Source organism: Cryptomeria japonica, chromosome 9, assembly GCF_030272615.1.
Source record: "Cryptomeria japonica chromosome 9, Sugi_1.0, whole genome shotgun sequence".
Classification (NCBI taxonomy): domain Eukaryota; kingdom Viridiplantae; phylum Streptophyta; class Pinopsida; order Cupressales; family Cupressaceae; genus Cryptomeria; species Cryptomeria japonica.
Window position 1 is genome coordinate 582,719,737 of NC_081413.1, and position 14,227 is coordinate 582,733,963.

Below are 14,227 nucleotides of genomic sequence, written 5' to 3' on the forward strand. Positions count from 1 at the left end.
GATTGACTCCCCGATTAACTCTCTATTGCCTTCTCCTCCTATCATTGACCATGACCTTGTTGTCACTATTGACTTTGATTGGATTCCTTCTCTACTGGAGAACCTTAAGAGATTTTGAAGAAGGGTTCCTTTAACCCGAAGAATGTACTCCCTTGGGCTGGGAATGTGATTAACATTTGAAGAGACATGCCCATCTCAGATAAGAAAGGGTTAGAGATGTTGAGGTTATTGTTCATGATTGTGCTATGTCGTGTACCCTTGGAAGATGCACCCCCTTGCGACATCTAGTTTGACTCCTCTGGTTCTCTGATTGACATTAATATATCAGGGTTGAATATGCATATGGTGGATTCTACTTTTCCTAGCATCAATGCCTCATCCACTCCATTGGGTTACATGGGTATGTCTAGTAGCTTGATCCTTCCCTCTATCATGACACATATCTCTATAGTCAGTACTAGTACTACATCTTGTAGTGGCACTAGTCATTTTGAGGATACTAGTGGAGATGGTGGCATATTTGGCACACCTCTAACTCCTCTACCCTCTAGTTGTGTCTTGAACACTATCTAACATAACATGGGACGGTTATAGAACACAACTTACAAACATGTCCTTTGCTTCTATTCAATCATCTAGATGTGCATACTATAGGAAGAGTCCCCTTGACCTCACTATCCTGAACACTATCCTTCCTCCTGCGATGCAATCATTGAATTTCAATAGGTTCAATAGTGATTGGGAACCTAATGTGCACATTTACTCTTTTATGACCATGTGTAGTTATTACCACAATCTAGATTTTGTATTGCTTAAACTGTTCTCGTGGTCCCTTAAGGGAAGCACGTTAGAGTGGTATACCTCCTTGCCAGATAATTCCACCTGTATCTTTCATCAACTTATAGATCTATTTGTTAAATGATTTTAGGCTAACATTGGCAAAAGGGTGAATATCAGTGACCTTGTTCACTGTAACAAAAAACCCAACAAAAAATTAAAAAAAATTATCTTGAGATATTAGTCAATCTCTACCAAGATCCCCTTTGCCAACCCTGATAGTGATTTCTAGAGGATGTTCATTGGCAATTTGCAATCGACATTGAGGGAGACGTTGTCTCTTGATCGTTACCAGAACTTTTCCAATATGTTTTCTGCACTGACTAACTACCAGCACACCATGGCATTGTTCAAATATTCTACTTCGAACCCTCGCGTTGGGTCCTTCGCAGGCACATCCTTGAAAGGGTCTATAAAGAACAAAGTTGTAGCTAATGTTGTGGTTGTACCTTTATTTGCTACTACAAAGGGATCACAATAGAATATTCTTCTCTAAATTGAATGAATCCTACTTTAGCATAATGCATCGATTGCTACAAGATAATCTGATTACCCTTCTTGAGGTTAGACCATTGTCCGATAACAAACCCTATCTTCATTGATACGACAAAAAAATTTCATCACCATAATAATGGATGAGAGAGGTTTTAAAACATTTCAAAATATATTTGGTTTCTCTATTTCTAGTAAATGTTCTGTAAATTTTATATGTTACTCAAAAAATTAAGTTTACAAGGTAGAATAAATTGGGGATTTATTATTCCACTTTATATGATTATGTTTCTTTGTGATTAACACAAAAACAAATTTAAAACTAACACTATATGCAACTCAATGTTATTTTAAAATAAAAATGAGAAATCTTGATCTAAATAAGGAATAACATAAATTAAACCATAATATTAAAAGAATTACAATTCTTCATATAAACCTAATTAAACATTAGAAAGAAATCAACATTAAAGTTTTATAATGATTATGTTTTAATTTGGGTTTACCCTTACTAAAGGTCAAATTGTTTTTTTAATAAATGCTGAAGTAATCTTATTAAACTCAAAGTATTTAGGTTAAATAAATTATTAATTTCCCTCTAAATTGATTTAAATAATTTAAATAAAAAATATTATTAAATTTAGAAAAGTATTATTATTATTATTTAGCCCATGGGGAAATTTTGATCTCCCTCAAGATATATGTATTGGTTGCATGGGATTTTATGGGTTTGATGGTTTTCTTTCCTGGTTCTTTCAATAACTTAAGCCGACAGATATAGATGCTCTAATTGTTCTATTATTTCAATAACTTAATTTTATTGCTTAAAAATTAAAGCCTCCATATTAGTTGGCTTAATTTATATATATAATAATATATATGCTAGTTTATGTTTAATTCAAACATTATAAATTACCTATTATATCATTCATCTCAACAAGAATCTCAAGATGAAAAGAAGCTATGTTACATTAGGAAACTCCTAAAAGAAAAATTTCTTTCAAAATGGTAAATTAGTTTCTAATTTGAACTTATCAATTTTCAAAGACATCCAAAATAGTTGTTCAACCCACTATAGTTGAAAAGAACATTTACTAGCAATTATTGTACTCTTTATCATAACATGTAATATTGCTCAAAATTCTTTCATTTCATATAAACATTAATCTAACTTATTCACAATATTTAAAAAAATGTCTTTTAGAACAATTAACACTTATTTTACTCTTTACCACATGTTACATGTGTAACATGTAATATTGCTGTTTCTTTCTCAATTAATATACGCAATACTTTAACTTATTTATAATGGTTAATCAAAGCTCTTTTAGAACAATTATCAAATATTTTCTTAAGAAAATCATAGAAAATAATTATATAATCAATTAAGATCAAATTAAACAAATTTTCCAAATAAAATAAATTATAAAATAATATTTCAATTCTACTTTTAAAAACAAATAAAAATCAACATCCGCCATTTATTTATGTTATCTTCAAAATAATGTGAATGCCAATTCATAGCTCTTCAAGTACATTAAATAAATTAATTTTAATCACATTTATCTAATTTATTATTGATATTAATATTCAGTACTGGAAAGGACTTAAGTATTCGCCAACTACTAGATGGCAGTGATAACCTATATTCCAAGTTAGAGAGGTGGGATGGTTTTTATTGTCTATATTAATAGTTTATCTCTCAACTCTATCCAAAGCTATGGTGGCCCTTCAGTGGTGAGCCTCCAGGAGGGAAGAGCAGAAAGAGGAAACTTTTTAGGTAAGCTCAAACCAAACTCTTCTTCCCTATTCACCTCACCCTCCACACTCCAATCAAAGCAATGTATGAGCTGAGCCACAGCCAAGTGAACAACGGAACTCCCCATGGACATTCCGGGGCATCCCCTCCTCCCTGCTCCGAATGGCAACAATTCAAAGTGTTGGCCTTTCAGATCTATGCTTGACCCAATAAATCTTTCAGGCTTGAATTCTAAAGGATCTCTCCAAATACAATCATCCCTTCCCATTGCCCAAACATTCACAAGCAACCTTGTTTTTGGTGGAACGTAATATCCTCCCACATTGCAACCCTCAGTGCATTCGTGTGGCACCATAAAGGCCCCTACTGGATGTAATCGAAATGTTTCCTTCATCACACACCTGAAGTAATCTAAGTTTACAAGATCACTCTCCCTTACAATGCGATCTCTCCCAACCTGCAATTCAATCCCTTGTTGCGCCCTTGCCATTACTTTAGGGTTTCTCAGCAGCTCAGTCATCGCCCATTCTATAGTTATAAGAGATGTGTCTACTCCAGCAAGTAGCATATCCTGCGAAAGCATTGAACTCGTTGGTTAGTGAGATCGTAGCAGAAAATGGTAATTTCACAATTTGACTAGAGAAAAAGAACAAATCCTAACATTGAACTAGCAATGGCAATTATTGAAACTGAACCGACCAAGATGATTGCTTTGATTGAAAGGCGAGAGACTTGAATCTGGGAACTTTCGCTCTCACCCATGTCCAGCATCACGTCCAAAAGGTTCGGATTGTCCGACCTTTTACTCCTCCTCCTCAGCTCAACGCGCTCATCGATCAGCTTCTCGGCAAACGTATCGTATGCTTTATGAACGGCCTTCATACGGCGGCGGTAGCCTTGCAAATCAAGAAAGGAAAGAGAGGGAATGTAGTCCCCCACAATAATTACTCCCAACAGATGCATAATTTCAGTCATTATCTCTAAAAAAGAATCGCCTCCGCTGAGTTCGGAGTATCAGTATTTAAAGCAACTTGCCGGCCAAAAGTCGGGCACGTTCTTGGACTAAATTCTGCTCATTGAAGACTAACTTTCCTGCTCAATGCTGCACGAGATTCAGTTTCCTACGGGCCGGCTTAACCGGCACACTCTAAGCATTCACTTAGGTGGCCAGGCCCACAAGCCTCAATTGCTGATGCTGAATTACCAGAAATCTAATAAAAAAGACAACAAAATAATAACAATGATCACATAAGATGCATAACATCTTTATGTGCTTTGTGTTGAGTTCTTTATCTCACATACATTGAGAGAAACAAAGGAAAAGTTAAATATGCTTAGAAAACCCCGTTTGTTGGCTTGTTGTATGGGGTTTCCCTCATATTATTACTAAACCGAAAGCTTTTGTGTGTTAACTAAACAACTGGTGTGTTATTTTTCACTTTAACCTACAAGTATTTTATTTTAAGTTTGACTTTATAGATCTTAATTAATTACAAACAATAAATTAATAATAATGATTAATATAAAATTAATTAAAAAAATTTATTTTATTTTAAACAATAATTTTTTATTATGAATATTGAACTTTGAATATTTTTTAGCCTGACTTTGGAGATCTTAATTTATTACAAACAATAAATTAATAATGACTAATATGAAATTAATTAAAATTTTCAATTTTATTTTAAACAGTATTTTTTATACTAAGTTATTCATAATAGATATTTAACTTTCAATATTTTATTCTTGTTTTCACATAAGCATTGTAATTAATTACTAATAATAAATTAATAATGATTAATATTACACAAAATAATTTAAATTTAAATTTAAAAAATATTTTTTTAATAAAATTATTTATAATGAATATTAACACTAATTTAATTTTAAAGATTTTTAAACAGTAATAATAAGATTTAATTATTAATATTTTAATTATTATATATAATAATTAATTATTGATTATTAAATATTTAAAATTGATAAATTTATAGAATTGATACTAAAGTCCACTAAATACTTCTTTTTATTATGGATAAGATAGGAGAGCAAGGAACACATCAAACTATTTTAGTAAGGGGTAGTTGTGGGTGGAGCGAGAAAGAGGAGACCCCCCGAGTGGAATACAGCAATAGTACTCCCTACCCGAACGAGGGCCGACAGAGAAATTAGTTGCATCCGATAGCGAGAAACCTCCCATAGCTGGCCAAGGGAGTTAAACGGCTAGATAGTTTAGCTCCATCGCCAGGAGTTTAGATAGTTGAGCTCCGGAGGAAGGAACTGAATGAGCCTACACGGATGGGTGGCCCCTACTATTCAATGGGCAGATTGATTGATTGACTGAATGAGGTAATGCCCTCCCTGATCGATCCAAAGTTTCTATCCGGCGATCAAAGGTTCAATCTCCTGCTAACAATTGTAACTATAGCATGTAGTTCTTTCCTACTAACAGAGTAGAGATTCACCCCCGGTTCGTGCTCGCATGAGACCAATTACAAAATCAGAAGCAATTTAATCAGTTTCTCCCACTAGCAGGAAAGAAGGAATTCAGGCCCTACCCTGATCCAAGACAGTTGTTTGAACTCCATATGCCAGCAGCAAAGGAAGGAAGTCCGGCTGAGAACCAGTGGAATTAAACCCCCCGTCCTTTGAAACTATACCCCGGATAGCCTAGCCTAACGTTGGGCCCCTACTATGATAAGGTGCCGTTATCCTATTGCGGAACTATGATTCCCTCCCACCCGCTATAGTGAATGTATTGTGTTGACAAAGTATCACGAGGACAAGCAAATGACCTTTTGACTCAAGTTTAGACAGATGTGAATGTAATGTAAGGTGTAAAGCAATGATGAAATTTGTGAGACCCAGAAATACGCTGAATTCTAGAGTGGTGGGATGGTTTTTATTGTCTATATTAATAGTTTATCTCTCAACTCTATCCAAGGCTATGGTGGCCCTTCAGTGGTGAGCCTCCAGGAGGGAAGAGCAGAAAGAGGAAACATTTTAGGTAAGCTCAAACCAAACTCTTCTTCCCTATTCACCTCACCCTCCACACTCCAATCAAAGCAATGTATGAGCTGAGCCAAAGCCAAGTGAACAACGGAACTCCCCATGGACATTCCGGGGCATCCCCTCCTCCCTGCTCCGAATGGCAACAATTCAAAGTGTTGGCCTTTCAGATCTATGTTTGACCCAATAAATCTTTCAGGCTTGAATTCTAAAGGATCTTTCCAAATACAATCATCCCTTCCCATTGCCCAAACATTCACAAGCAACCTTGTTTTTGGTGGAACGTAATATCCTCCCACATTGCAACCCTCAGTGGATTCGAGTGGCACCATAAAGACCCCTACTGGGTGTAATCGAAATGCTTCCTTCATCACACACCTGAAGTAATCTAAGTTTACAAGATCACTCTCCCTTACAATGCGATCTCTCCCAACCTGCAATTCAATCTCTTGTTGCGCCCTTGCCATTACTTTAGGGTTTCTCAGCAGCTCAGTCATCGCCCATTCTATAGTTATAAGAGATGTGTCTACTCCAGCAAGTAGCATATCCTGTGAAAGCATTGAACTCGTTGGTTAGTGAGATCGTAGCAGAAAATTGTAATATCACAATTTGACTAGAGAAAAAGAACAAATCCTAACATTGAACTAGCAATGGCAATTATTGAAACTGAACCGACCAAGATGATTGCTTTGATTGAAAGGCGAGAGACTTGAATCTTGGAACTTTCGCTCTCACCCATGTCCAGCATCACGTCCAAAAGGTCCGGATTGTCCGACCTTTTACTCCTCCTCCTCCTCAGCTCAACGCGCTCATCGATCAGCTTCTCGGCAAACGCATCGTACGCTTTATGAATGGCCTTCATACGGCGGCGGTAGCCTTGCAAATCAAGAAAGGAAAGAGAGGGAATGTAGTTCCCCACAATAATTACTCCCAACAGATGCATCATTTCAGTCATTATCTCTAAAAACGAATCGCCTCCGCTCAGTTCGGAGTATCTTCTGCCTGCAAACATTCTGCAGATAGTGTTGAGTGAGAGGGTGGAGATGAGATTCCGCAGTTCGACGGAACGCATGCCCTTCTCACTTCCTCCCCACACAGATCTCACCATGGCTGTCGCCTCTTCTTCTCTTACCCACCTGAATGACTCCGTTCTCTTGGCCATCAGTAATTCCATTGTGCACAACTTTCTCATCTGCCGCCAGTACTCTCCATAGGGGGCCAGCACCACGTCTTTACGCTCGTAGGCCGGGTACTTGCCCCCGATGTAGCTGGCAAAAACAAGTGGATGGGTTTTCTTTTATTTATATATTTTTATATTGAACAAAGCATTTATATATTTTTGTATTGAACAAAGCATTTAAAGATTACAAAATTGAAACTACAAAAATTGCTGATACTGAATTAGCAGAAATCTAGTCACAAAGACAACAAAATAGTAAAAATGATTACAGCTATGTGTTGAGTTCTTTATCCTGCATACATTGAGAGAAACAAAGCTAAAGTTAAACCAAATATATTATTACTAAAGGAAAAGCTTTTGTATGTTTAAAAAACAACTACTGTATTTTTTTTCTAAAGTATTTTATTTTAAGTTTGTCTTTAGAGATCTTAATTAATTACAAACAATAAATTAATAACAATGATTAATATAAAATTAATTAAAAATTTCAATTTTATTTTAAACTATTTTATAATAAATATGGCTAAACTTTGAATATTTTTAGTTTGACTTTGAAGATCTTAATTTATTACGAACAATAAATTAATAATGATTAATATAAGATTAATTAAAATTTTCAATTTTATTTTAAACAATTTTTTATAATAATTTATTGATAATAAATTATTTAATTTTGAATATTTTATTCTTGGTTTGACATAAGCATCATAATTAATTACTAATAATAAATTAATATTTATTAATATTACAAATATAATTAAAAATTTTAATTTTAAAAATAATTCTTTTAATAAAATTGTTCATAATGAATATTTAGTAAGAATTTTCTTTTTAAGATTTTTTAACAGTAATAATAAGATAATATTAATCAATAATTATTAATATTTAATTTATTATAATAATAAATTAATGATTATTAAATATTTAAAGTTTACTAAATACTTCTTTTTTATTATGGATAAGATAAGAGAGGAAGGAGCACAATTCAAATTATCTCAACAAGGGGTAGTTGTGGGTTCGTTGGTTTACTTTTTTGTGGTTGCTATGAAGAGAAACCGATCACTATATAAATAAAAGATGATTATTCAATATTGTTTTGGGTTTTAAAATGGAAGTCTAAATCTAATTATAGCCAAATTAATATCTTATTTATAGCATTTTCACATATAGCCGTCAGATTTCATTAATTATAAATTAGAATACATATTCACAAAAAAAGGGTGGATGGCCACACAGTCACACCCCGAGAGTCATAGGGGATAGAACCCTGAACCAAAAAACTAGTCACATAGCTAAACTCCAAAGCATAAAGAATAAACAACACAAAAGTTGTTGAGCGACAAGATAAATTCTTGTCGATGGCGGGGGTGGGTCTGTAAGGAAGTTAAGTAGAGGAACAACTTCCTCACTAACCTTAAAAGGAGGATAATGCAAAAACTTTTACAGATCATTACAGACACTTAACAAAAATAATCAAAATATCATGCATACCACAACACAATAGCACAGTTATTTACATGGGGAAAACCATTTCAAGAGAAAATTATCACACTTCAAAAGCAACTCAATATATTATTCAACAATCAATAATAGATTACATTATAATTGCAGAGCAAGTTCTTCACAGGAGTACCACTAATCAGAGACTCAGAGGTAACTCAATCGCCATAAGACTCTTACACACAACCTGTATCTCACACACCTCATATATATGAGATACAATACAAGAAACCATCAAAGGGTATAACAAAACCATAGGCTCAAACCACCCAATAAGCTGTAGCCAACCTTATCTCCCTTCTAGATGCCTTATGACGTGTTAAAACACACATCATGCATCCCTCCCTTTTACAACTTATTTATGTGTTAGGTGTATTTTATATTTCATATTTCTAGAGTACAAAGTTCCGGAGGCCATAACATGAGAATCGTGTGTCCTATTGATGGACCGTTTGAAGCGTTGGAAAGATCGTGAAGTGCTTTATTGCCTCATAAGACACTACATCGATTATGCCCACTTTTTAGGATATTTCAAGGCCTCTAAAGTCCTCAAAATTAGATTTAAACCTTTCATTAGACCCCTCAAAAATATACACTTTAATATCTTCAAAACTCGTCGTGATCTTGCAACATAACTTTACTATAATGCATATCTAGCCAACTAGAAGCTTGAGGGATAATTTCGCACCATTTCATGCCCAAATGAAAACTTACTATAAATAGTAACCTCATGGAAATGCAAGGTTGAGAAACCATTTTTCCAATATTATCCCACTTGTCAAACACCTTGCAAGAGCAAAGGGAGTATCAATACAATAAATCAATTGCTAGGGGCCACGAGGCCTATAGACTCCGAACACCATCCAAACTTCTTTGTGCTCAGAACCTTAGTTAAAGCCTCTACAACAATCATCAAAGTTTCTACCTTAACAAGCTTCACCTTGCCATCTTTGATCATATCTTTGACAAAATGATACTGGACATCAATATGTTTGGTCCGAGAATGAAATGTCGGGTGCTTAGCTAAGAGGATCACACTATGACTGTCACAATAAATTGTCACTACACCTTGTTTTATTCCAATATCTTAACACGGTCTCTTAATCAAAATAGATTCTTTACAAGAATGAGTAGTTTCCATATACTCTGCTTCAGTAGTGGATAAAGCAACCACAACATGTCGCTTACTCATCCAACTAATTTCACCTCCAAATAAAGTAAACACATAAGCACGAGTAGATATTCTGCTATCAATATCACCTGCCTAGTCTGAATCAACATAACTATGTATATCAAGGGAAGTCATGTCTCCAACCAAATTATAATGATAACACAAAGAATACTCTGAGATACCCTTCATGTTTGCATTTGCATGAAGATTACATTAATGATATGTTATGTTGTCATTGATGTCAATTAACCAGTAATGATATTGTTGATATTGGTGTAATATTGTTACTATAACCAGTAGGAAGAATTTATGGATTGAATTGGTAACCGGTGTATAAACCTCATCTATTGATGTAACCGGTAAACCCTACCTGTTATTTTTGATAAACCCTAACTGCTAAAGTTTGGTGAATTGGTTATATTGGTTTATGATCGGATGATGAGCGGTAATGATTATGACAGGTATGATTATTGTATGAAGATAATTCCAAGAGATTTTGGCGAGCTATTATCACGGTTTTTGTCTAGGGAATGAGAAAATGTATTGCATCTAATGCAAAGCATGTGATGAGTTACTGAGATCGATGAAACGGTGATCAAGGAGCGATCAAGGTTTTCTTGATTGATATGCAGAGATTTTTATGTAATCCAACGGTCATACTTGAACCGATTTGCTTGTAATCTCTATGAGAATTAAGTTTTTGTTGTGTTACCAACTTGATTGATTTGTTTATAAGGCTGATGAAGTTGTTTAGTTTAATGAGTTAGTAAAGAGTGAGAACAGATCAGTTGAGTGTGTGTTCACTGAACCAGATGATGTATCTGCAGTTTGAGTAAAGGAAGATAGGAGCATGAAATGGATCTAATCAACCAAGTGTAGTACTATTCAGATAGATTACCAAACTCTTGTTGTTTTCTAACAATTATAGCAAAATTGAAATCCCCTAACCGGGTAAGCTCTAACAAGCTTGGTGTTATTCAAATCCTCTAACAAGGTGGTCCATTAGATTGGATTTTCAAATCCTCTATTGAGGTTACTCCTTACAGGGTATTGCTTCTAACAAGGCATTTATAGTCAATCCCTTAATCGGGTGATTCCTAACAGGATCAGTTCTTAACAAGACTTTTTGTAAAGCTTTAATAGGCTAGGCTCCTAATAGGGCAAACTTCAAAAGAGTTCAGATAGAGGTGAACTCATAATACTAGTTCCCACTTTTTCGTACAACCTAATTTTTGTTGAAATCATTCATTTTTTAGAAAATATAACGATTTAAGATTTAAGAGGTCCCATTTGAGGTAATTAATTGAAGAGAGTTATATCAAAGGCTCTTAGATCAAAATTTCATGGATAGAACCTTTCTACTTCTAAATCATATTTGCAATGGAGTCTCCTTTGCATCTATTAAATGCTAATAAAAAACCAATTTTACATTAACTTCTAGGGGATCAAATGAACTCATTTAGAAGTTTCATTTTTTTAAGTATTTAGTCCTTATTATAATATTTCCAAATAGTATAATCTTTAATATATTTAATTTCATTACTATATTTTTGTTATATTTCTTATGAATGTAGGTTTTTCACCAAATATGAAATTCGTTTTTCAATGCATTGGAAAAAATAGTAAACTAATTCAAAGAAATTCTAAAAACATATCTATGCCCTAGGTATTGATGTCTTCTTTCTAACAAAAAAATAAAATTGAATTTTGATATATAGAACAAGTTATGTGTTCAAACATACACCTATATCTAAATTATAATTAGTTGAACTTCAAAACTAAATAGGATGAAAAATATTCAACATATCACTATCAAACCAACTGCATGCCCTAGGTATTGATGTTACAAATGAAAATTCAAAAGAATAAGTTTTTAACATTTATAAAAAAAAAGGTTATGCATTTGATGATGTGTATCACTCTTAAAAAATGTTGTTTGCTATAAAAAGCTACTTTTCGAGGGAGATGGAAAAATCAATAAAATTTTATTAAATTTTTTTTGAAAAAATATATTTAAAATTTACAAAAAAGATGTTACAAATCACTAGTTTACATCATCTTCAAATTCTTAACTGTTTAAAAGTTATAGGTGTCAAAAAGTGAAAGTTTTTTTCAAAATGTTCATCTAAGTGTCAAAATTGGTCAAAAAGTGGGAACCAGTATTATGAGTTCAATCATAGTTATCTTGTGAGTCTCATCTCACCGTGTCAAAAAATATTTGTGTCAAGTGGTGAATGTTTTTGTGGTTATGTTTTCATGGTTGATTTACTTAACTACTTTGATAAGTCATGATAACCAAAAGTATTGAGAAATGAAGAAGTTGTTTACTGTTAATTTGTTGTAACAGTCAACCGATTTATCTTATGAGTATTTATCTTGACAGAGGTATTACATTGTTAGTTCTAAGTTTACTTTGAGATGTTGATTTATGAGATTGGTGAAGTTATTATCAATTTTTCTATCCACTGATTAACCCCACCCTCCCTCTCTGTAGTTGACTGGATACTTATTCTTTCATCATACCATCAATTGGTATCAAAGCATATCAGGTCTAAGGTCTAAGCCTAACAGCTTGAGGTAAAGATCTTGAAGATCATGAAGAAGAAGGAAGGTTCAAAATTTAATAGAGAGAGCTACAAGATATGGAGTGACAGAATGAAATTTATATCAAGAGTTTGGGAAGCTAGTATTGGGAACATGTTGATACTAAGTATGTTGCACCTACTGGGATTTTGACTGATGATCAAAAGAAAGATCAACAAGAAAATCATCAAGCATTGGAGGCTATTATTAGTTCTTTGTCTATTGTAGATTATGTAGATGTTCATGGTCTTGAAACTGCATATGAGGTATGGAAAAAACTAGAAGAGATTTATAGTGGTGATGAACATGTTAAGATTTCTAATGAAGAGAGTCTAAGAGGAAAGTTCGATGACATGCAGATGGCTGAAGGTGAGAATATCCAACAGTATGGTCAAAGTATAAAAGAGATAGTCGATGAAATTAAGAGAGTAGGAGATAAAGTGAAAGATTCCACAATGATCAGTAAGGTACTGAGAATCCTGTTACTGGTCTACACTATCTGAGTTGCACCTATTCAGAAGTTGAAGTCCATTGATAAAACTAAGGTAACTCTTGACTCCATCAATGGAAAGCTTATTGCTTTTGAATTAAATGGTTATGATGGTAGTGTACAAAAATCTGAGTCTATATTTAGAGCTTCTGTTTCTAACCCATCTATGAGGAAAAGTAGAAATGACAGACACAATTATGAATCCAGATCCTGTAGAGAAGTTGATGATGAAGATAGTTTAGTTGAGCTTGAAGAATTGTTGGCCAAGCAGTTGCCTAGAGGTATAGGTAAATATAGAGGTAAATTACATTTGAAATGTTTTTCATGCAACAAGATTGGACATATTGTTGCTAACTGTCCTAATGATGATAATGAGCACAAACAAGAGAAATTCAAGAAGTACAAGGGTAAAGGAAGAAGAGATTGTCTTATTGTTGTTGATGGTGGTATCACTGATGAAGAATCTGATGGTGACGCTAATGAAGACATTGTGTTTGTAGCCATTGAAGAAGAGATGTTAGACAGGAAGGCATTAGTATCCAAGATGGATAACTCTGATGATTGGATAATTGATAGTGGTTGTTCACATCACATGACCAGTGATCGAAGCAAATTTCTTTCTCTGAAGGAATTTGATGGTGGAGTTGTAAGATTTGGTAATGACTCACCCTACATGGTTAAAGGTAAGGGAACTATTTCACTTAATGGAAATATTAGTGCAGATGATGTCTACTAGGTTGAAGGTCTAAAGAACAATCTTTTGAGTGTGGCACAACTCAATGACAAAGGATACCCATTGGAGTTTAAAAATGGTATGTACAAAATCTATGACAATAAAGGTGAACTGATTGCAACTAGGAAGCAAACTAAAGCTAACTGGTTTCACCTTAATCCTAAAGTCATCAACTATTTAATTTCAAAGATAGATGATAGTTGGCTTTGGCATAGGAGATTTGGTCATATAAACTTTGATAACAATGTAAAAGTGAGTAATTCCAAGACAGTGAGAGGTTTTCCTTAGTTGGACAAACCAGTTAATGCTCTATGCAAAGAATGTCAGTTGGGAAAGATGACATCCTCTAATTTCAAGAGAAAATCCTTTTCAGCAGAACATTTGTTAGATTTGGTTCATACAAATCTTTGTGGATGAATAAGAACAAAAATTATTCAAGGTGATAGATAGTTTATGATCTTCACTAATGATTG

At 33.8% G+C, this 14,227-nt stretch overlaps 2 protein-coding genes across 2 annotated transcripts; both read right to left on the reverse strand.

The window, feature by feature from the left end:
• Window positions 1–3,036: 3,036 nt before the first annotated feature.
• LOC131032510 (cytochrome P450 71AU50-like) lies at window positions 3,037–3,483 on the reverse strand. Its single transcript, XM_057963524.2, has one exon. The coding sequence runs from the start codon at window positions 3,480–3,482 to the stop codon at window positions 3,048–3,050; it is 435 nt and encodes a 144-aa protein (XP_057819507.2). The 5' UTR covers window position 3,483; the 3' UTR covers window positions 3,037–3,047.
• A 2,550-nt stretch (window positions 3,484–6,033) lies between these two features.
• On the reverse strand, window positions 6,034–7,271 carry LOC131032528 (cytochrome P450 71AU50-like). The gene is made up of 2 exons (XM_057963540.2): window positions 6,807–7,271; window positions 6,034–6,645 (listed from the first exon to the last, which is right to left on the reverse strand). Exons 1-2 carry the CDS (start codon window positions 7,269–7,271, stop codon window positions 6,034–6,036), a joined length of 1,077 nt encoding a protein of 358 aa, XP_057819523.2.
• Window positions 7,272–14,227: the final 6,956 nt, after the last annotated feature.

Excerpts from the sequence above, each read along its gene's own strand:
- LOC131032510 (XM_057963524.2), bottom strand. The coding sequence starts at position 3,482 with ATGAAGGAAACATTTCGATTACATCCAGTAGGGGCCTTTATGGTGCCA.
- LOC131032528 (XM_057963540.2), bottom strand. The coding sequence starts at position 7,271 with ATGGAATTACTGATGGCCAAGAGAACGGAGTCATTCAGGTGGGTAAGA. Across the intron at positions 6,646-6,806 it reads GCGAAAGTTCCAAGATTCAA|GATATGCTACTTGCTGGAGT; the intron begins GTCTCTCGCCTT and ends ATGCTTTCACAG.